The following is a 23427-nucleotide window of genomic DNA, read 5'->3' on the forward strand; positions in this document are numbered from 1 at the left end:
TTTAGGTTCATATTCTCATTCTGTAACTGGTGTTTTGAGCCAGGAGGCTGGATGAGGTCACCAAGGATATGAGAATGGATAAAGAGATCCAAAGACTGAGCCCAGGTCCTCCAACATTTAAACCAAGGAGAGGAGGGGCCAGCTCTGGGGCCAGGGTCAGAGCACCGGGTGATGCAGGAGGAAATCTAAAGAGTGTGGTGTCCGAAACCAAAGGATAAAGTGCTTCGGGGACGATGGTGTGAGCAGCGGCGTGGAAGGCTGCTGACAGGCCAAGTAAGAGGAGGACTGAAAGTGGCCATTATATTTAGTGACATGAGGTCATTTTTGGTAAACTTTACAAAAGTAGTTTCTGTGGAGTATTTGGGTGTGAAAGCGTTCCTGGAAAGGGTTCAAGGGAAAACGGACGAAGGAACATTTTAACCACACCACGAGGAAGCAATGAGCCAGATCTAGAATGTGGGACATTGAGCAGGGCGACTGGCCTGGTTTCTTCAAAAGAATGAATGACATGGGGGGAAAGAAGGGGGTGGGGGTGGGTGCTTTAGCTTAAAGGAGAGTTAAGAGGCATAGCTGCCAAATAAAACCAATGGCCCTTATTTGGGCCTTCATTAAAATGAACTAGAAAGTTGGAGAAAGTTGACTATGAGGCTAGTTATTAGATCGTATTAAATCAATATTACTAATTTTGCTCAGCATACTAAAATCTTCATGGCATGTAAGGAATGTGCTTTTTAAATTTTTGATGCATGTTGAAACATTTGGGGGATGAAATGACATGCTCTTTGTAACTTGCTTTGGACTCCAGGAATAAACGTGGGGGTGAGGGTGGGGGTGGCCAGGGGATTTTCTCTCTCTACTTTTGTGCATGTTTGGAAATTGACTTAACAAAATGTTAAAAAGAGATGAAGAGCTGCTCTGAGGGGTTGTGCTCTAAAGGACCAGGCTGGAGGCAGCTGAGGAACCAGGAGTTTATTTTTGAAGAGGGAGGACTAACAGCATGTTTGTGTGATGGGGAAATGTGGCAATGCACGAGAGAGAGGGGAGCATTACTGAAGGAACGTCCCTAGCAGGAGGGAGGGAAGGGGATCCAGTGTCCAACTAGAAGGGTAGGCTTCAGACAGGTAGGAGGATTGCCCAGCTAGCACGTCAGGAAGGGAGACTGAGAACCTGGGCACAGAGGCAAGCAAGCAGACAGATGTGGGGAGGGAGCTTGCCGAAGTGCTGTTTGGTTTCTTCACGTTACTTAGTGAAGGAAGAAACAAGGTCATTAGTGGAGAATGAAAGTGAGGAAGGAGGTGTCAGGAGGGGGAAGGTTGTGGGCGTTGTCTAAGAGAGCACTATGGGACAGAGCTGGCCGCGGTTACCAGCAGCTCGGAGGGCTGTTCAGGTGCTGTGAGTCATTCCATTCAACAGAATCCTAAACAGCTCTTAAAAAGAGGTGGTCAATGTTGTTTTTCACTCTTTCAGCAAATACAGAGAGAGCATCTTTTACATGTTAGGAACAGAAAGAAATCCCTTGTAGGTTAAAAGGGAAAAAAATTAAATTTCAGAAGAATCTATATTCCAAGACCCACTCATATATTAAAAGAATATGTGTTTATGCACACATTAAAAATCTGCTAGGGGAGAGGCCAAATAGTAGCAGGGCATAGAAAGGAGGAGGGCTAGAAATTGTTTGGAATGTTGTTTTTTTTTAACAAGAAAATAAAATGTACTGCATAATATAAAAATATGAAAGACTATTTATTTATACCTAATACATAATACAAAGTTCCCTGGCATTATATTCTCAAATACTATCCAGATGAACTGAGCTCACTACTAAGAGGAAAAAAAAACTATTGATAAAGCCTATTTAAGCAATGCTATTTCTAGTCATTCATTTTGGGGAAGAAAAGTTGAATAAACATGCCTGAAGATACACATACAAGGATGGCCACTACAGTGGGGTTTCAAATTGTGAAAACTGGGGACCGGTCTTGTAATGGATGCTGCCCCCATGCCCTTTACCACTGGCTAACAGTTCACAACTGCCACCTTCTGCAGAGAGCTACCCAGGGGAACAGCACCCTGGCTGGAGGTGGGATGGATACTGAGGAGCAGTTCAGGCTCTGGAGGCCCCCACGTGGTTCAGACGGAACTTGGGCTACAGCGGAGCCCACATCCTTGCTTAGCAGTTTCCCCTGCCCTGTCCTGCTCTGTCACTCTTCTTCTCCTGAGAGTGTGACCTCAGTAAGTCACTTGCTGGAGAATCCTCAGGCTCTATTCCCACCCTGAGATGAGCTTTCATGGTCGCCATTAGAAGCTGTGTATGTGTATATAAATAGATATACTATATTATGTTTTGGGGGAGCAAGAGGAGAGGAGGTGGTGAGATAAATAATACCGGGATAGACAGAAGTCTGTGGTACGCTGCTAAGTGAAAAAAAAATTAAGCTGAAGAACCCAGTGTATAGAATTTAGCCCACGTGTATATATGTTTATATAAATATGTTTGTACATGAACAGAGGATTTACACAAACATGTTAACAATGGTTATCTCCATTTGAAACTTTCACTTTCAAAGCCATTTATTGTTTTGTCTGAATATTTTATAAAATGGATGTATTATTTGTATAACCAGGTAGTAGCAGATCTGGAGTCAAATTGCAGCTCTACCACTGACTAGATATGTGCCCACCTCGCTCCTCTAAGCCTGTTTTCTCATCTGCAAAATTGGGGATAATAATAATTTACTGAGTTGTTCTGAGTGTTATATAACATAAAGCATAAAAGCTCTTATCACCATAGCTGACACGGTAAGCACATAATGGTGTTTTTATTATTATTACTTTAGAATGGCTGCATTTTGGTGGTGAGACCATGAGATTTTTTTTTTCTACTTTTCTTTAGTTTCTTTAATTAATACCCTGGCAGTAGTCAACAATTTATATATTTCCACTCTGGCATAAATGATGTGTGTCAATATTTGGGGGTCTATAATTAATAACTTAGACAAGACAAAGGAGAAGGCATTGGCTGATTCTTCTAGTTAGAGCATCCGTAACTCATGAAGTTTGCATCTTTAAGCACACAAAATCATGGAATAAAAAAAAAAATGAAACTTGAAACCAAAAAAGGACGCAAGAACACAACCCAATAGACTAGAAGATGACTCACATATCAAGTCATACGACGTGATTAAAGGCCCGTTGGAGCTCTGAAGGGGGCACGGCTGCAGCAGTGCCCAGCAAGGGTTTATCAGGGCTTGGCTCACTGTCTGCACTGGAATCACCTGGGCACTTGCCTGCAGGGTGAAGGTATGGCCCCTCCCCAGGTCCGCTGAGTCGGAATCCCTGAGGACAGATACTGGGAATCTGTATTTTAAACCAACAAAATTATGTCACTATGATTCACATTAAAGTTTGAGAGCCTTGACTTAGTTGAATTTTTGAATATTTGATATGCTGTAAAGCAGGCCAAATTAACAGACTGCACAATTATACCAAGAGTTCCAAAAAGGCCTTATTATGTTGATAATTAACTAACCCTCCCTGCACCTGCTGTCTCTTGCCACGGGGGCCCAGTGAGGCCCACAGTTACAGTGAGCAGTAAGCAGGGCCGAGCGCTAGGGGAGACTGGGGCCCCAGTCAGGGCTGAACCTGGGAGCGGAACCCTGAGAGCTCAGTTTGGGGCTGAGGTAAGACTTGGCTGGTCCCAGGGTCCAATCTAGGACACTCAACCTCAACTCTTGGGTATGTGGACTCCAGGGCAAGGCCCCCCTCAAGATTTCAGGAAGCTTCCCAGTCCAGGTGGCAGATTTCACAGGCACTCTTTCGGTGCTGGCCTGGGACTCACACCTGTTTGCCCAGGCCTGGGGCCAGCAGGCCGGAGTGGCCACAGTCTAGGACCAAGAAAGGATGGGATCTGAGGAAGGCATAAGGGCTGGGTCTACCTTACCTGGTCCAGCGAGGTCCCCCATGGCAGCCATCACTGGCCCCTTCTGCTCCTTGGGGATCATCCTGTGGAAGAGAGACTCCCCAAAATGGATGAGGCTGCCTCCATTCCTCCCCAGACCTTCTCCCAGTCCCTGGTTCACCTAGCCCCAGCCCTGGACAGCCTTGGCCCACTCCACAGTCTCCAGTAAGGGCTCTCTAAGCTGGAAAGGCCTTCAGGGTCTCTTTGTTCAGAGCAGACCGAGGTCCAGGGAGGGTGAGGGAGATGCTAGAGGTCAAACAGATCTGCTTCCAAGTGGCTGGGGAAGCCCTCCCATCAGGGGATGGTCCTGGGACTTCGGGGCTGGGGGAGGTGGGAGTCTCAGACGACATCGTCTGGTGACTCAGGTGAGCTCTAATCAGAGACATTAAAGTTGGAGGTTTAAGTTGGGGGAAACGTGGGGTGGATAGTCAGGTGGGGCTCCTAGGGTCAGCAAGGCTGGTCCCCCTCTCAGGCCTCTAGTACTTGGTCTTGCGAGGCTTGAGGGCACAGATGGGTCCAAGGAAGCTGAGACCCGGCACCCCTTCCCCATCCCCCAGCCCTCAGCTAACTAACATGGTGCTCTCGCCTCCTTCACCCCTGCTCTGCCGCCTCCTCCCCGTTTGCATCTCACAGCTCTTTCTGGGAATCTTGGAAGAGGTTTGCCAGTAAAATGAGGTCCAGAGCCCCAGAGAACCCTGCAGGCCCCAAGTCCATGCTCCCTGACTTGTCCCCAGGAGAGAAAGCAGAGCCCCCTCAGCCCCCAACAGACTGCCCGCCCCCGTGCCCCTCTGCTCCACTTCCGGGCTTTCCTCTGCTCCTTTCTTTAGAAAACTGACCTGCCTCCCTCTGCACCCCCCCACTCCCACCCAGCACCAGGCCGGTGAGTTCTGAGCTGGGCAGCATGGAGTCTGATAAGTGACCCTGGCTTCTCTGTAATTGTGAGTGAGTATCTCTCCAGCTCTGTGCCTCAATTCCCCCTAACCGAGGAGGTTAGGTTAGATCTTGGGACCCATGGATGGACCTCACAGCAGCCACAACCCCCTAGAACTGTGTGCAAACGCAAGCACATCTGTGGGCACTTAGAGTAAGGGTCATGAGATGGTTAAGAATGCTCCCACTTTGACCACTCAAGGCCCCACAGCCCATGGATCTGTTACTTGAAAAATACTCCCCTTATAGAAATTCACAGACATTGGGACAGGTCCCTGATTTTATAGACAGGGACCCTGCTTCCCTCTACTGCCTAAAATGCTAGAGTCCTGAGCAGAGCCGTTATCTATTGCCCACCCTGAATCCTAGCCACCCCTTCCCATTTAACCCACAGGAACACAGAGCTGAGCAACCCTCCCTTCCCCACCAGGATCCAGGTTTCTGTGAGGCCCCATATCCCTCAGACCCTCTGCAGGCCCTTCCCCTGCTTGGTCTGGGGACTGGCTCATCTCCTTTGCCCACTCCCCACAGCAACTCGAGCTCCCCTAGGATCCTGATACCTGAGCAGGACCAGATGTCAGACCCTCAAGATTAACACCCCTGTTGGAAAGCAGAGTGGTCGGTGCCTGGGCAGACGGTCAGCGGTCAGCAAGCAGGGAGTGCCCTACAGCCAGCTCTGGCCTCAGCTGACAAGAATCGTTTCTGCCTTCTTGTGGCTCAGCCTTATTTCGGTCTGCAACAGGATCCAGGGACAGATGCTAAAAGCACCAGGCCCCAGGGAAGACAGGTGCCCCAGCAGCAGGCCCTTGCAGACAGAGGGCTTGCACACACACGCACGCACGCGCCCACACACATACATATGCACACACCAAAGTCACCTGGAAGTGCTGGGAGTCAGTTGCCAGTGACTTGAACTTGTTAGTTGTATCCGTGGTGCCTAGAATGGGGCCCAATAGGAACTCAATAGATCTTTGTTGAATGAATGGATGATGGATTATCCTTCAATACCTCTGCTTGACTTATTTATCCCTTCTTTCCTCTTTCCTTCTGCCTCCCTCCTTCCTTCCTTCTTCTCTCCCTCTTTCCACCTTCTCACATTCTCTGAGCATCTCTCTATGGACTGAAAATAAATAAGGCGGGGCTCTGTCCTCAAGGAGTTCAGCCAGGCCCTCGTCAGACCCATAAACAGACTCTGTGAAGCATCATGGGAAATGCTCAGGAGCACCCGGGGGAGGGTGCCACTCACTCGGCCTGGGGGTGGGGTAGGGAAGGCTTCTCAGAGGAGGAGACATTTGAGCTGGGCCTTGAAGGCTGAGTGGGAGTTCACTGGGCAGAGAGAAGGCCAGGGCATTGCAGGCAGAGGCCGTGTTTTGTGTAAGGATGTTAGGGGCTTGGCAAGTAGAGCTAGAATGGGGGATGGGGTGGAGCTGAGAGATGAGGCCAGACTGGTGGGCAAGGGCCAGTTAACATCAGGCTCTTCAAAAGGAAAGTATGCTTTATAAAGGGCTGTTGAAGAGTTTCAAGTGGTATAATTGTGTGGTCAGATTGGCATGTTCCAAAGATATCTCTGGCTACCATGTAGAAAGTGTGTTGGAGGGGGCCAGACTCGACGTAGGAGGCTTTCTCTGTGATCAGGTGAGAGCTGGGGGTGGACTACGGCAGTGACAGGGGCACGGAGAGAAGGAGAGGGGCTTGAGGGGTTTTGAGAGAATCACCAGACCCTGTTGAGAGACTGGATGAGAGAGGTGAGCTCTTGTGTCCAGCTTGAGTGACTGAGGAAGGTAACAGGGTGGGGTAGGGTGGGGCAGGGGCAGATGCGGAGTTCACTTTGGGATGAACTTGGTTTGAGGGGTCCAGGACTGGGCTCACAGGTAGGCAGGGGGATATTGCACTCAGGAGAAGTTCTGGCTGAAGATAAAGCTTGGATCAGAGGCACACCAACCATTCCCAGGGACAGACAGGTGGGACCAGTAGGGATGCACTGGGTTCAGGACAGGGAGCCCATGTATCTGTGTGCAGGGACAGACTGCCCAAGGGCATATTTCTGATCCTCTTAGAAGGAGCTCCGCTTCCTGCCCCCCGGGCCCCTCTGCCCAGCTCTGCTGGGCCTGAGTTTCTAGAGAGGAAGGTAAGGGATGTTCGTAGGGCAGGCTAGCCTCATCTGGTAGTGGAGCCACAATCCCCTTCTCTGGGCAAAGAATGCCCCTTCAGGACAGGAGCACTCCTGATGGTTTGAGTCTTGAGCTCACTAGGGTGGCCTGGACTCAGATGGAGCCCTGCCCTGCCATGAGGAAGCAGCCCGAGCTCTGGGCTCCGACCCAGCCTCATCCTGCCCTTTCCAGTGACAGTGCCCTGTGGCTGGGGCTGAGCAATACCACCCTAAGACCTCACCTAGCCTAGCTCACTCATTATACAGATAGGGAAGTGAGGCCTGGGGAAGGAGTGGGCTTCCCCAGGGTCACCCAGCTAGCAGAAGACAGGACTAGGACTTCAACCCAGGGACGTGGGCTGTGGCCCAGAGTTTTCCTATTGTTGGCCATCTCGCCTCACAGTTGCCACTTCCCAAGCTCCCATCTCAAATGTATCAAACAATCTCATTCACCTAGAGTCCTATGGATTGTTCCATGGCTGGGGACAGAGGAAGGGCTTTAGATGCAGTTGAAAATGACACCGGAGGCAAAAGGGTGCAGGAAGCATTTATTGACAAGAGCTGAATTCTACAGGAGCAAGAGGCAGGAGTAAAGCAATCTCTAGTGGGTTAGAGGAAAGGACTGGGGAAGAAGGCAGTGAGAGGGAGACAACAGTCAGACAGAACTGCAGCTTTGAAAAGCTACCTTCTGCTGGCTCTTTGAGGAAATGCAGGGAGAAGTGGATTTTCTATGCCATTGCATGAGCCAGTGGCCTGAGGGTGTCTCTTCTCTGAAAGAAGCCCTTAACCCCAGTCTCCCATGCTACAAGGGACCCTGAAGCAGATAGGGCCTTCAGTCAGTTGGTCACTTATCACTGACTAGGCAAGAGCATCCTCTCATCTTCCTGCCAATGAGGCCTGTGTTCCCAATCCTTAGGCCCTAGGGACCCTCTGGTATCACTTCTTTATTCCAAAGTGCCCACCCCCACCCTCTCTCCCATCCTGACCCCAGCTTTCCCTGGCATCCCTTAGGGCTTCCAGGTGTAACACCACCCTGATGATAGGCCGGTAAGTCTACCCCTAATCCAAAATTAAACTGTGTTCCCTCACTGCTAACAACATCCTGATACCCTTTCACCCACATGCCTTTGATCGTCAGCCAATTCCAACCCCCTAAACTCCACTCCACTTAGCATACTGAAGCTGATACTCTGAACCTCTAGAGGGCACCAGCAGCCAACGCTGGAAGCTATGTAGAACAGCCACGTTTGTCACCGTGTCTCTCCTGGGGACTGGAATCAGAGCCACCAAGGTTTAAGGGACAGGCTAAGGACTGCAGCTAGGCTCCCCAAGGGCACTAGGACTAGGCACTGGCTAGACCTGAGTGCAGTGGGGAAGACAGGGGCAGAACTGTGACTACGCACTTGGGCCTGATATGGATGTTGCCCTGCAGCCTGAAACTAAGGAGTGGGTACTTCGTAAGGAACTAGAAACACAGGCAGACTCTGGTCTAACCCCTCCAACACTCACCCACCCAAACTCATCTGCCCTTGCGTTCTGCCCAGCCGATCCACTACTACTTTTCCTCCCTTCTTAATCCATAGGATGCATTTCAGGACCGAAAGAGCCCTCAGAAGACATCTGAGCCAATCCATTCCCTACTAGAATCTCCTCTATGCATCCTGGCCACTGCTTGCATACCTCCCATAATGAGGCCTCCCTCTTTCCAAATGGGCAACCTCAACCTCAGGGCAATCAGGTAAAACCGTAAGACAACACATAGCTCCATATCAGCTCTTCTTTCCCCAGTTCAGCTTTGAGACTGGAACCTGCCATGAAAGGGCTCAGAAGAGAAGACGGGTTGGAGGCAGCGATAACATTCCTGAAGGCCCAAGTCCTGGGCCTGGGGCGGGGAACCATTGCCTTACAGCTCTCTTCTTTGGCTACAGATAGGACACCTTGGACACTCTGAGCTAGGGTGGAAAAAAGCATGAGAGGGATCTGGGAGGAGGAATCTTCCCACTTCTTTTCTCCACAGGGGCCAGCGGGCACCTTGAGGTGGCCTGGGAGACCTCTCTAAAGGTCACTGTGGTAAAAATAGAGCTTGTCTGGGAAGGGATGGAAAACAGCTGTTCCTGCCTGGGACTTGGTGCCAAAGAGGCGGATGGTCAAGCCAGCCTGGACGGGGAACTTAGGATCTTCTAAACACACCCCTGTTTGTCAGACTCCACAGAGCTGAGCCAGGAAGGGAGGGACCAGGAGTATGGAACTCTGGACTGCAGCAAATCTCAGGGTCCCTATAGGCGACACCCTGCCTCTGCCACGGTGTGTGTGTGTGTGTGGTGTGTGTGTGTGTGTGTGGTGTGTGTGTGTGTGTTGATGGGAGGAGGAATTAAATGTGACACCCTGCCTCTGCCACGGTGTGTGTGTGTGTGTGTGTGTGTGTGTGTGTGTGTGTGTGTGTGTGTGTGTGTGTGTGTGTGTGTTTTGATGGGAGGAGGAATTAAATGTCTGGAGATCTCCTTGGCCAAAGCCCCATTAAAGTGTGTAATTGTGTGTGTGTGTGTGTGTGTGTGTGTGTGTGTGTGTGTGTGTGTGTGTGTGTGTGTGTGTGTGTGTGTGTGTGTGTGTGTGTGTGTGTGTGTGTGTGTGTGTTGATGGGAGGAGGAATTAAATGTCTGGAGATCTCCTTGGCCAAAGCCCCATTAAACAGACAGGAAACAGGGTCAGGCAGAGGAGGGGTCTTGCTCAGAGTCACACAGCAGCTGAATGATAGAGTAAGGGCTAGAACCCACCGCAGGCCCAGACGCCCCTCCTCTGACCCTTTATCCCTGGGGCTGTCCAAAGAAGCCAGACCCTTTTGGGGGCCTGGTGCTGGGGTCTCCCGAGCCCGCTGACTCCTCTTCCGGCTCTGCCCTCCAGGGGTGGGGACGGAATACGGGCGGGAGAGGCTTTAGGTGCAGGAGGCCTCGGCGGGGAGGCTGCCACGCTTGAGCCTCAGGCTGCCGTTCCACCCGCGGGGACAGATGTTGTACCCAAGGATGCCGGGCGACTTAGCCCCGGAGTCCTCGGAGTCAAGGGACACGTCGGAGTCTGTGGGCGAGCGGCGGGAGGGGAAGGGCCGGGGCGGCGCAGGCAGCGGGCTCCGTGGGCTGGCGCAAGGCGAGGGCCCGGCCGGCAGCGGGCTCCGCGGGATCGGGGCAAACGAGGCCCCGGGAACCGCGGCCGGGCCGGGGTGGGCGGGCAGCGGCGAGCGCATGCGCGGTGGCGGCGGCGGCGGAGGGGCCGCGGTCGGCGGGGAGAAGGGCCGCAGGCTCTCGGCACCCGCAGGCCGCGGGGAGGCGCCCTTGCGCCGGGCCGCGTTGATGATGTTTCGCGCCAGGAGCGCCTGCAGCTGGCGGCTGGGGGGCCTCGCCTCGGTCTCAGGCCTCAGCGGGGATACCGAACGTTCGCTCCACGAAGGAGACATGGGCGGCGGCGGCGGCGGCGGCGGCGGCAGCGGCGGGGGGCTGCTCATGCTGCTCCCGCGGCCCGGCTCCCACGGCCCCGGGCTCACCCAGCCGTCCTGGCTGCTGGTGGGCCGGGACGCACCCGGCGTCCAGGGCGGGGAGGTGGGCAGGCTCTCCCGGCGGTCCTGGGGAGAGAGCAGAAAGGGTGGGGGCAGGCATTAGTGTTACGGTCCTCAGTACCAGTTTCGGAAGGAGCCGAGTCTGACTTGTCCGTCGTACAGACCAAAGTCGGGTAATACCTGAGTAAGACGCAGGTGCCCTGACTCTCAGCCCGGATTCTTTGAAAAAGCCTAGGCCGCCAGCCCCTGCGCTTACCCGAAAGGCAGATGACTAGTGGTTAAGAATACTCGCTTTGGAAACAGACCCTTTTACTAACTAAATGAACTTGAGCAACAGAAGCCTCTGGGCTACAGTTTCCTCCTCTGTAAAACGGGACTTCTATCAGCGTATGTATAAGGGTTGTTGTGAGGATCAAATGAGAAAACTCATGTAAAAGAATATTGCATGTACTGGAAAAGAGTAAGTGCTAATAGATCTAAGTTACACGCAGATGGAACTAACCAAAGTGGTTCCCTGTTAGGAAGTGGGGTGAACAGTTTAGGGCACACAGCCATTAGGGAAGGAATTAGGCTTTTAATGTTTACTTTCTATGTAGTTTAGGTTTTGGAGCCATATGGATGTATTATGTATTCAAAAATTAAAAACACAAATACTGATAATTATTATTAAGGTTGGACTTAGGGAGAGGCCCTTTACCATGTTACCGTGCTCATGTCCTAATATTTCCTTGGATTTCTTGGGCAGAGAGGAAGTGCCCACTGACAGGTGGAAACACCAAAGGAAGTTGGATCATTCCTCCCCAGGCAGCATACTCCCTTCACTGGACTTCTTGCCAGCGTGGGATGAGGAGTGTGGATTCAGTGAGGCCAAGTTGGTGAACGTCTTGGAAGTTATGAAGCACTGCTCTGCTATAAGCCACCATAGCTGTTTCCTAACTCTTCAGGGACTTCACAAGTTTCAGTCTCATCCTTTATTTCTCATTAGATCCTCACAACAGACTGGTAGCTGGCATTATCACACCCATTCTACAATGATGAAAATTAAGTTCAGAGGTAACTGTCTGATGTGTTCTGCCCCACCAGGAAATGTGTGTGTGTGTGTGTGTGTGTGTGTGTATCTGCTGCTCAAAGGCTACAACATGCTTAAGCAGTTTAAACTAGTTTGAAAGTACAGGGCTTGGGAATCCATGCCCAGCATGTTATCTGCTAAACCATCCTGTTCGTCTGATCAGATTCCAGCAAGAAACCAGGCCACCCAGTCTTCCATCCAATCCAAGTTCACCAGCAGTCATCCCTCAGAGTCCAGAATTGGCCAGTCTACTCAGTGTCTCCTACCCAGTCAAAATCTAGAACCACTCATCAGATCCATTTTCTCATCCAATCACCAATCAGTCATAGGCAAGCCTTCATCCCACCAGAATCTAATTTCTCCCAATCAAAAGGAAGCAATAGACACAAAGTATATGTTTCTTTCAAACAATGCAGCAGCTGCTAAATGAGCCCTGACACAGAAGTGGAACCCTTTAACCTAAAAAGTAGGGTTGTATAGCAGTCTGAACAGATTTTCCATGGGATGATAGTGCTGGAGTGACCCTTCAGGACCTTCTGGAGACATCCACAGCCCCAATCTTCAAGTAGGAAAGTTAAAGCTCAGTGTGGGAGCCACCCCTTTGACTCCCAGGGTCAGAGTTGTGTGTATGTGAGCCAGAGTCCCTGGACACTGCTCTGGGAGACATCTCAGGAAGCTTTCAGTCAGTCTGGCTGCAGGAAATGGGGCCAAGACTTCATGATCCAAGCCTGTCAACAGCACTCACCCAGGAGGGGCTGTGCTAACTGAAATTGCTAAGGGTGTCTCTGCCTTTGATGCCACAAGAGGAAGGCAGGCTAGGGCCAGCAGGTGGAAGGAGTAGCACAATTTACTTCTGAGGCCTAGGTTGGATCGTTGTGGGCAGCTCCTCATCATTTGGAGGTGGGCCAAGAGCCTGACCTCACCAGAACTGCCATATCTGGGTACTGAATCAGTGTGTGCAGGGAGGGGAGGTGGAGTGCACAATACTAAAAGGCTGCTGTCACTTTCTGACAAAGATCTCCTTGGAAATGCACATGGGTATAAATCCAGAAAGCAGCATCCACTTAACCCCCAGCACCTCTCAAAGCAGGGCATGTGTGTGGGGTGAAGGCATGAGCACAGCAGAGTCAGACAAGAACTACCAGAGACGAGAGCTAGCTCTTAGACTGCCTTCTGCAAAAGGGGAAACTGAGGCCCAGAGGTGGGAAGGGGTCGTATGAGGTTACACACACAGTCAGGTGCAGATCTGGGACTAGAACCCAGTTCAGACTTTTGATAGCAAGTTGTTCCTCTCCACCAGGGGCAGAAACTCCGCGTTTTCAGGAGCCAGGCAGTAACGAATGTGGGAAACAGCCAGATTTAGATAATAAGCAGAGGGGAAGCAGGGAGCTCGGCTTGCCATTTCAGTTCCACTTTGAAGAACTCAAACAAGCATAGACTACAAGGGGCTATGGATCTCCACATGCTCTACAGCCTTTTTGGCCAAACTCGGAAGGAAGGAGAAAACAGAACTTGATTTCCACAGGATTCTGGCTCCCTACATGCTAACCCAGGGAAGAGAGAAGGCAGCCCTCACTTCCACACGAGCACACGTCTGAACCCATGGCAGATTCAGAGACACAGCTGATCCAGGCAGCATGTGGAGACACAATGGCACAACATTGCACCAGGAGCTGAGCAGTCTGGTCCCCTTCTCAGGCCAGAATCAGGGAGGGAGAGGGCCCTGACCAGCAGCCAGGGAGCGTGGAAGAAAGAAAGAAGCAAGACGGATTTGAGGCAGAGTGTATTGAGAACAGGAGAGAAAACAAAGTTGGGGGAAGAGCTCAGCCAGCCTGGCTGCAGGAGCCGCAGGAGCCACAGGAGCTGCAGGATGGAGGGTAGGCTCTTCTGCTGCTGGCCCTCAGGGGTGGAAGGGAGCAGGGGTCTGGGCAGGGGCTTCACTCTGTCCTGGAGGCCCTGGCATGAGGGAGCTGAGCTCACTCACGACTCCCCTGTGCATGCCTCTGCATCCTGGGCATAATGAACTTACTAGGAAGGCACCCCCTGTTCCCATGGAGACAAGTCCAGAGCTCATGAAAACATCAGCCTCAGCCTAGCATGGGTACCGCCTCCACCACCCCTCGCCCGCTGGGGAGCCCAGAAATAGGGCTGGGAAAGAGAAAGTGGGTGGTGTTCGGCCCTCAGCCCTTGGGAAGCTTCCATCTGAATTTTGCCTTTCGTGGCTGTGTTCTCTCACCCCTCACAAAGCCTGGCTTGGGGGGACTACGTCACATCAAAGGTGTCAGATGTGGTGAGGATCTCAGACTTCCTGACTCAACACCTTCAACAAATGGGGAAACTGAGACCCAAAAATATACATGGAATCAGTCTGTTAGAATCCAGATCTCTTAAATCCCAGCCTTTTCCTCAGAACACTAAGGCCTGCTCTTTCCCACCCCACTGAGCCGCTGTGCGCCTGCGCCTGCGCCTGCCATGCTCCTACTTCTCATTGCAGTGCTTGTGGAAGTGGGCTCGGGCAATCCTGAGCCTGAGGCTGAGCCATCCCAGACTAGGCATCTGATTCCCTGGCCCCCCACAGCAGCTCCTTCCAGTCACACCCTGCCCTGCACACGTCTAATCTCCACCTCTTCTATGGAAACAGCACATTTCCTTCCCATCTCCTCCCAGGGGACTGGACTGTCTTATCACTTACAAGGCCTTTCTCTCAAAGCTCCAGCCTGTCCTTTCAATCCTCACATCTAGATTGTCACAGCTGGAAGGGCCCTTATCATATAAATGAGAAGAGTGAGGCCCAGAAAGGGAAAGTGACTTGGCCAAAGTCACACAGCAAATGGGAGGCTGATATGGGACCAGAAGCCCCTTCTCATGCCTCTCTCCTTGTGGCCTGTCACCCAGGGATGACTGCTTTTAGGTGGGCAGATCTTGGCTGAGGTTGAAGCCTAATAGCCAATGGATACATTGCTAGGGGCATCTCTCCTGACTACATGCCCACATCTGCACATCCTTCTCCAGGGCTTTCCTCCCAGGGATCCCCTGGAATCAGCCCTTACCCCAGAACAGTGAGGGCGAGCCAGTGGAACCAGGACTGAGTTCTGGGGTGAACCACTTTAGATGTCCATAAGGCAGAGCCAGATGTTTGGAGTGGGCATGGAAGGGGCTGGGCAGAGGGGTAGGAAGAAAAGCGTCAGACAGCAGTGGTGGGCTAAGTTCTCGTCCAGCAGAAGAACTGAGGAGAGGAGAAAATGTGGAAGCCGAGGCAAAGCTCTCTGAAGCAGCAGAAGGGAACAGTGTCCAGAGGCAGAGGTGGAAGAGAAACCTGTAGAGGTGAGAATCCGGCAATAGGCAGAGAAATGCCAGCTGTTGGGGCCACAGTAAGTGAGGCCCCCCTGGGGCAACTGAGGAGGCAGGGCCTTGGCTGGCAGGTTCCACAGGCACTGGCAGGCTCTGTCGCTCCAGAAGCCCATTTGGCTTCACTTCTGAGCCATTCCCCAGCAAGACGCTCACAAAGGCCAGAGGAAGCCCCCAGCCTCATTGAGACCTGCCGAAGTTCTGTCTCCACGACCCTCCTCCCACCCGGCAGCAGATCTCAGATCCCTCAGACATGGAGTCCAATGCCCTCCTGGCAGAGAGGGGGCAGCTGCAGCTCAGAGAGGGAAGGTGACTTGCCCAGCATCACAAAGCTAGCTGGCGGCAGTGTTAGCCCTCGAGCCCCAAGTCCCCATACTCCTGACTCTCAGGCTTCCTGCCACATCTGCTCTCCAGCTGGCCCATGGAGAGGGGGCCCTGACAGGCAGTGGGATCCCTGTGGGCTCTGTTACTTGAAGCAGAAGGAAGGCTTCCACACCTGGGCCTCGATCCCAGCATTCCGGGTAGAGAAGGAGGGCCTGGGAGCCTGCTTGGCTCTGGGAGACCATGCCCTGGAGGGAGATACGGGAGAGACATCGCTGCGGTAGGGAGGGCTCACGGCACTGGGCTGTAGGCCATCCTGGCCAGGACATGTATAGAGGCCCCGAGAGGAGCGGGAGGGCCGAGGCAGGGCCGGAGATGGCGGGAGGGCCGCCTTGGGCAGGCTGGGGACCAGGTCCAGGGAGCTCGGCTTGGCAGGTGAGGCGGCTCTTGGAGAGGCCTTGGCAGGTTCCTTTATGGGTGAGAGGACAAAGAGCGAGGGTCGCAGCTGGTATGGCTGCTGCTTGGTGGGCTCTGGGCGCAGGACCCCATTCTCAGGCAGGTAGCCATGGTAGAGGGAGGCAGGTGGGGTCCGAGCTGGGCTTCGGGATGCCACTCGGAAGCCTCCAGGGACATTTGTGGAGTATTTCCAAGATGAAGGCAGGGACATAGTGGGTGAAGGGCAGCGGGCCAGTTCGGTGTGGCCTGAAGACTCAATGACGTACTTCTCCATCCGGGACTGGCGGCGGGCATAGAGCTCAGCCCCCTTTCCAGAGGCTTCGGAGAGGTTCTGATTGGGCTTGGGCTTTGGCTTGGCCTGGATACGTGGTGACTTGAGGCATGAGGCCCACTCGGGGAGAATCTCTTCGGCCACCACGGGGCTGGCCCTGCCCCTGGGTGCTGGCTCCTGCTGGAAGTTGGAGGCCTCAGCCCCCAGAGCGAAGGGCTCCTCATCCACACCTGCCTCCCCGTGGTCCCTCTGTCTCCGCTTCTCATCAGCCGTCTGCACTAGATCTAGCAGGTCTGGATTTGGGGTCACCTTGGGCTTCTCCACAAAGGTGAACATAGATTTCCTGCTGCCCCTGCGGGCCATCGACTCCTCTAAAATGCCCGTCTTGCTGGCAGAAACTGCCTGGCCCTTCAGATGAGATGGCTTGGGGTCACAGCTGGGGTACAGGGCAGAGTAAGATGGGGGAGACCTAACCCGGGAAGCTAGGGGTCCCGTGGACAAGGTCTCAGCATAGGTGGGGGGCGGGGTGAAGTTCCCCAAGGGGCGTCTCTCCAAGGCAGGGCTTCGCTGTGCCACAGGCCTCCTCTCCACCATGGGGCTGTGGGACATTATGTGTCGCTGTGGCTGAGGACTCCTGTCTGCCATGCTGGGGGACTGCGAAGCTCGAGCCTTCTCCCCGAGATGCCGTCTTTCTACCATAGGGCTCCGTTCCATCTGGCTGGTGCTCCCTGGTGCCTGGGTCCCAAAGGGCCTCGCCGTCCTATTGACCACTGGTGGGGGCTTGGCCAGTGTGAGGTGGACCTCGCTGTACAGCTTGGTAGGTGTGGTGGTGGCTGCCCACCCAGATGTCTCTTGTTCTTCTGACACTACAGGGGCTCCAGGCTGGACATCGATGAGCAGGGAGCTGGACATGAGATCTGGGGCAGGGGGCCTGGAGCTGGAGATGGGAGTAGCTTCTCTGGAGAAGGTGCTGGTGGTGGTAGGTGGAGTTGATACCTTATCAATCAGGAGCGTGCTGGATCTCGCCTCTGCAGCTAGCTCCTGGGGTTGCCCGCCAGCACACAGGGTGCTGGGTTTGGAATCTGGCACTGTGCCATTTGGTGGGTGCTGTGCCTCTGAAGAATTCTGTTGGATGCTGGAAAGCGGCAGGCTCTGGGGGGTGAGAGCTGCCGGTGGGTTCTGATTGACATCTGTGGCTGGCAGATTGTGGCTGCTGTTAGAAGCTGGTGTGATGCATGTGGCACTGGGTGATGAAAGGTTTTGGTTGACATCTGCAGCTGGGCTATGGACCTCAGCCGCTGGTGACGGTGGTGTCTGCTGGGCTTCTCGGTTCTGGGACAGGTGCAGCCCATTGGCTGTGAGGAGAGCTGCATTCTCCTTTAGGTACACCACCAGTGGTACCTCTTCTTCCTCACTAGCCTCCTCCAGGTGCCGCAGCAAGTCAGTTTTCTCCGAGGGCTCCTCCATGCTGTGACCAGGGGCCACGATGTCAGGGCTCTGGCAGTTCAGGTTCCTTGAAAGGCCTGGCTCAGGAAGCGAGGGGGGGCTCAGGCTGAGTCCTGGAGTGTGGCCTGTGGGGCTGGCAGGGGGCACTCTAAGGGACTCCTGGCGTGGCTTCTGTCCCCTCCGGTCGTGGCTCTCCAAGGTAAACTCATTCACTCTCTGCCGGCGCCTGTTGAAGAGCTGGACACCACGGGAGTTGGGGCTGGGAGGGGTGGTCAGCTGGGCTGCGATCTGCTGGCTCCGTGCCTTGGCCTCTTTCAGATCCTTCTCAGTGAGGCTAGTGCTCCGGCCCAGTGCTGCACGGAGGAACAGAGCACTGGTTAGCAAATGGAATGCAGATCCACAGGGTATATACAGACAGACAGATGATCGCCCGTGCCCATCGTACAGATGATCTTTTCCTCTGGAATCTGGTCTTTACTCACTGTTTCTTAGAATCCCCTCTCCTCAGAAAGATCCCTGGCCAAACCATCATGACCCAGCTCAAACGCCACCACCTGTGTAGAACCTTCCCTGATCACCCTTTCAGGAGCAAGTGTGGCTCCTCATTTGGATTGCCCCAGTAGGTTTTTGATACACACTTCACCAAACTCAGCAAGACTACCTCAGCCTGGCCGGCAAGGCCCCACTACATCCCTGACTCATTTCCTACCACTCTTCTCATCTCTCACCAGGCTTTGTCCTGCAGGCTTTCTTTCTGTTCCTTAAAAATGACAATTGTTTCTGCCCCAGGGCTTTTGCATGTCCTGTTCCCTCTGCTTAGAATGCTCTTTCCCTGGGGGTGTTCCATGTTGGCTCCTCCTTGCCATCAGCACTCACCTGAACGTCCCCTCTCTGGAGGGGCCTTCCTCTTAAACAGGCCTCCCCCCTCCTATCCCACCTCTTCATTTTATTTTCTTCATGGTACTCACCACACTTCAGAATTATCTTCTTTACACAATTCTTTATTATCTGTCTTTCCACCTAGAAAATAAGCTCTAAGGGGGCAATGACCTTGCTTGACTTATGACTCTAGCCATGGTCCCTATATGGCATAAAATGGGCACTCAGTAGACATTACTGAATGCATAAGTGAACCCCCAGGACATTTTATATGGGCCTTTCTTAGTGCTCTCTACACTCTCCCCTATTTTACATAAGTGAAAAATGAGGTCCACAGACGTGTAACTAACTCCCCAAAAATCACAGAGCAGAGTGGCAAAGCTGGAGTCAGAACCAGTTATCTTCAGGTCCACAGCCCATGCTCAAACTGCCTGCTTGTCCCAAAAGATCCCTTTGGGATGTCTGGAGTCAGAGTCAGTGGGAGTTGGGTTCAGTTTGGGGCAGGAGTCTGAGGCCTGAGGTCAGGGGTCAGGCTGCGGTCAGGCTCCTACTCATCTAGTTCACAGTAGGCAACCATTTCTCTTTACATCCCCAGTACCCAGATGGCACACAGTCAGCGCTCAATTTATGCTTATCAAAAAATGAATGAACAAATGGACAGATGAACAGGACAGCCTGTGACCAAGGGTTAGCAACTCAGTCAATGGCTTGGAAAAGCCTCCCTTCATGCCCCACCCCTTCCCCACCACCAAACTGGCCTGACTTGCCCCTGTGGGAAGCTAATTAGTTCTTGAGGAATCTGACCCGCCCTCCCTCTTACCTTGCCCTCATTAGCACTGGCCACGACATGCTGAGTGGGTCTCCAGGGTTAGTCTTTCTGGGCATCCTGCCAGCAAGGCTCAGAATTCATGGACTCCCAGAGCTGAAAGGGCTCTTACAGAGGAGCTATTTGACCACTACCCCCATTTCATAGATGAGGAAGCAGCCCAGAGAGTGGCATGGGGCAGTCAGCAGAGAGGCCCACCCAAAGCAGAGTAGCTGCAGACAGCTTCACGGGACCAGGCCCAGCAGCCTCAGGCTCCCTGGCCCTAACCTCCTTCCAGCAGGACCTGGCTCCCTGCCAGCACACACCTGTGCCCACCTGGCCAGAGCAGTGAGAACACACAGCCTGCCCCAAGTGCCCCAACACCTGCTCCTTCCTGGGCTCCTCTCCTGCCTGGATCACCCCACCTGTAAAAGACAAAGGTTTGGGCGTTTGGCCGGGCTGCTCTCCTTGGGGGAGCTTAGCAGGGAGGGAAAGTTAGCCTCATAGGTGGGCCCTGAGAGGTTGCTCAGCATGTGCAACACATATCACCTCTGCTCTGCTGATAAACCAGACCTCCTGGCCCAGGGCTGGGCTCTGCCATCCGCTGGCTGTGGGACCCTGGCAAGCTACTGCACATCTGGGAGCCAGTCTCCTCACCTGAGGAAAAGGGGATGAACACAGTGAGGATGCGAGAGCCCGGGGGCCTTACTGTCATCAAGCCCAGGGGACAGCATGGTGGGCTCACGCAGCCCTGGAATGAGCAGGCAGCTGGTGACCCCATTCTGCTCCCTGGAAGCAAAGGAGAGTTACTCCACAGACTGAAGTCCTAGAAGGGGATGTGACCCTCTTCAGGACAGACAGCTGGGGATTCCAGAGTTATGGGGCGGCAGGGACTATGGCCCCAAGTTGCAGAATCTCAGAGATGGTTGTCACAGTGTCCAATTCCCCACATAATTCCTGCATCCTTAAAAACCACACTCCTGAGTGTACACACTCAGCTGACAGGGAGCTCACTACCCTGAAGAGATGCCTTCCACCAATTAACATTCCTCAGCTATGAAGTTGCTCCTTACGTCAACTTCCACCCTTGACATGGTTGTATCCCCTTCAGCCACACAGATAAAAAGCTTTCTCTTTCCAGCCTGACAGCCCTGCAGAGAGTCACATACACAAAGCACAGCCTTGTGTGGCACAGTCAGGATAAACACCCCTAGTCCCACCAGTGGGTCTTGTGACATAATCATGGCGATTGTAGTTAACATCAGCTGGGTTCTCACTATGTACCTAGCTATGTACTTCATACACATTATCTTATTTAATTTCCACAACAACCCTATGAAGCACAAACTATTCTTATCCATTTTTTAGTGATGAGAAACACCAAGGTTCGGAGAGGTAAATACTGCCCAAGGGTACCGAGCCAGGAAGTAGTGGGCTTGCTCACCCGTGGCTCTGTGTGACTCCAGAGAGCACCCAGCGTCTGGACAGCAGCTTTCCCCAGCGCACAGCTCATAGAAAGTGTTTCTGTGTTTGTAAATACCCAAGCCTTCCAATGTCCCTGCCCTTTTGTTTTTCTCCTCACTTCTCTGCTTCAGTCCTATCCCCAGGCTGGTTCTAAAGGCCATGGGTTTAGAAAATGCTCAAATGTCAGAGTGTGAAGGGCTCTCAGGGTTAAGCTGGCCTGGGGGTGCTTAGAGGGACAGGGTGGCAGAGGAGGCCGAAGGCCAGGATCTGGTCTGCTGACCCCAGACAGGCCTGGAATTTCCCCCACGCTGCTGTTCTGGGACAAGAGGAGCAGAGCTGACAAGGCCAGGGGGCGAGACAGCCCTGGTTCTGAGGAAGCTCCCTTGCCCCCCAACCCCGGGCCACAGTGACTCCACAGAAAAGGAATTCAGCAGGAGGCTTGGACAAGACCCAACCGGCAATCCAGACGATTTTTGACACCCTGCACAAACAAAGTTGAGAGAAGAGGGGGTTGGGCCAACTATGGGCACCCTAGAGTCCTCCACCGCAGGGCACCCAGGGAGGCAGTTCCATCCCGAATTCCCCAGACTAGGGATCTGCCACCCTGGCAATGCCCCAGCCAATCAAGTCCAAGCTCGTGCTCCCTGGTGTCAGAGAGACAGGAGGTGGCCAAGGGCCACGAGGGACAGGCATCTCACTGAGCCCCCAGTCTGCCTGGCTACAGTCCGCACCTGCGCAAGTCATAACTCTCCCTCTTCAGACTTCTGCAGGGCCAGGGCGGGGTGCTGGCCCTTCCAAGACCCATGCTGCTCAATGGGTCAAGAGCTCTGAAGACAAGCCTTCCGGAGAAGAAGCGTTGAAAGCAGACCCAAGGAAGAGCTGCCAGGTCCGGGGACCTGCGGTCCAACAGAGTTAAATCCTTCCCCAGGGGCAGGGGACAGAAGCCTGGAGTACAGCCTTCGAAGGAGGATTGCAATGGCTGCTGTGACCATTGGGCCCTCATTACAGACCAGGTGCTGAGCTATGCACTTTATACTCATCTTGTTCAATCCTGCCAACAATCGCAAGAAATGAATACTGTTATTCTTCACAGTTTGCAGATGAGACCAGAGCTCAGAGATATCTGCCCAGGGTCATACAACTTATAAGCAGCAGAGCTGGGATTCAAAATTCAAAGTCTGGCTGCTGAGTCTCATTTCTTAACCACTCTGTCTTCCAGACCTTGACTCTGGAGGGAGGGGCAGCAATAGAGACTCAGTGCTCCTGACCAGTGGTCAGACCTCTTTCTCCTCATCTGGTGACAGTGCCCCCAGCAGTGCCCTCACCCCTGCATATTCAGCTGCCTGGGACAACTCATGCTTTCCTTCCCTTCCTTGTCTCAGAAGAAGAGCTGATAAACTCATTCTCAGTAGGTAGAAAGGACTGCTAGGACATGAAAGACTAGCGGGGTGGAAAGAGCCTGGTGTTAGGAGTCAAAGACCCGAGTTCTGCTTGTGCTCAGGCAGGGATACGCCCTTTCTCTCACCCCTGTTACCTCTACAGGCAGCTGCTGGTTCTGCCCACCATCAGGCCTATCTGGACTGAGGATCTGAAGTCGGGAGGCGGACCAGGGGAAGGGAAGCCAGAGCAGAAGGTCAGGACAGGGAGAGAATTCAAGGAAATGCTTCTTCACACAACTGCCGTCAATGGGAGTGTCCGGGCCCTGGGCGGGGTGGGGCGGGACAGGGAGCCAGAGACAGGAGGAGAGACTGGCTGGAGGCAGCCGACTGTAGCTGCCTGGGAGTCTTGGCAAAGGGACAGGTAGACAAGCTGGGTAAACTGCCCCCCTGATGGGGTCAGGAAGGAACCAATGGCTGGCTGCAGCACAACCTCTGGCTCAGCTGGGGGCAGGAAGATGAACTGGGCCTGAGTAATAGCCTGGCTACCTCGCTTGCCCCAGCCCCATATCCTCCCTACTGAAAGGAGGAAATGACATAGGCTCCATTCCCTGGGGAATTCTCCATTCCCGCCAAAGTCCTAGTGAGTGCAACCCGACTGAGGCCCGGCAGACTGCCAGCCCTCCTCTCAGGAGAAGAATTATTCATACTAAGGTGGGAAGGACTGCCAGGACATGGGAGATGCATAGGAATGGGAGTGGGGAGCCCCAGACCTAGCTCCAGCCTAGCCGCAAACATGCTAGCAGAAGTTACCATACGCTTCTTGATACCCAGAGGGGAACTGAGACCAAAGAGGGACGCTGTATGCCCTAAATCACACACCCCAAACCACAAAGGCACCTCCGAGTGCTCATCTTACTCACTCCAGCTGCGTCCTCTCTGCCAGGGCCCTAGGCTGTGCCTGGATGCTGAGCCGGCCTGGGTTGTCAAAGCCTCTGGGTAAGGCAGCCAATCGCCTCGCTGACAAAGAGGAAAATCCCACATCGAAGGCAACACAGAGGAGCTGGATGTGACTTCTCTCCTCCACAGATGACTCAGCCAAGCTCTTTATCAGGAAAACCAATTTTGCAACAGCCTTTTAAACGGCCTCTCCGCCCCCCAGTCTCTCCCCCACCAATCTTCCCGCCCCGCACTGCCGGATTCATCTTCCTCCGCCTGGCTCCACTTGTGCCTCTCTCCTGCCTCCCCAGGATGGTCCTCATCCTGGCATTCAGGGCCCCTGCCCAAGAGCCTGCTAACCTGCCATCTGTACCCTCAGCAATAGCCAGAGGGAGTCCAATGGCTGGCGCTTCCCACACCAGCCCTGTGTGTTCCTGACTCTGCTATAGAGTATGCACAGACCCCCTCC

The 23427-nt window shown here is 53.5% G+C and overlaps 2 protein-coding genes across 10 annotated transcripts in view; both read right to left on the minus strand.

The window, feature by feature from the left end:
• The window catches only part of MYOZ3 (myozenin 3), a 35758-nt gene extending 29748 nt beyond the window's left edge, over window positions 1-6010 (minus strand). The window contains exons 1-3 of one of the 3 annotated variants that reach the window (XM_036881571.2): window positions 5767-6010; window positions 5449-5621; window positions 3941-4002 (exon numbers count right to left, since the gene is read on the minus strand). In XM_036881571.2, the coding sequence (XP_036737466.2) occupies window positions 3941-4001 (61 nt within the window). In that variant the 5' untranslated portion in view covers window position 4002; window positions 5449-5621; window positions 5767-6010. Of the gene's footprint in view, window positions 1-3940; window positions 4003-5448; window positions 5622-5757 lie in introns of all 3 variants that reach the window. The other 2 variants (XM_036881572.2, XM_036881573.2) reach the window with 2 other exon arrangements.
• Window positions 6011-9613: 3603 nt separating this feature from the next.
• SYNPO (synaptopodin) overlaps window positions 9614-23427 on the minus strand; it is a 53026-nt gene continuing 39212 nt past the window's right edge. For 2 of the 7 annotated variants that reach the window (XM_036881567.2, XM_057490698.1), the window contains 2 exons: window positions 15498-17848; window positions 9614-10650 (listed from right to left, as the gene is read on the minus strand). In XM_036881567.2, coding sequence (XP_036737462.2) covers window positions 9970-10650; window positions 15498-17848 — 3032 coding nt within the window. In that variant the 3' untranslated portion in view covers window positions 9614-9969. Of the gene's footprint in view, window positions 10651-15497; window positions 17849-19505; window positions 19527-19728; window positions 19826-22942; window positions 23115-23427 lie in introns of those variants that run through there. The other 5 variants (XM_036881570.2, XM_036881569.2, XM_036881568.2 and 2 more) reach the window with 4 other exon arrangements.

The sequence above is a fragment of the Manis pentadactyla genome, chromosome 2 (genome assembly GCF_030020395.1).
Source record: "Manis pentadactyla isolate mManPen7 chromosome 2, mManPen7.hap1, whole genome shotgun sequence".
Lineage (NCBI taxonomy): Eukaryota > Metazoa > Chordata > Mammalia > Pholidota > Manidae > Manis > Manis pentadactyla.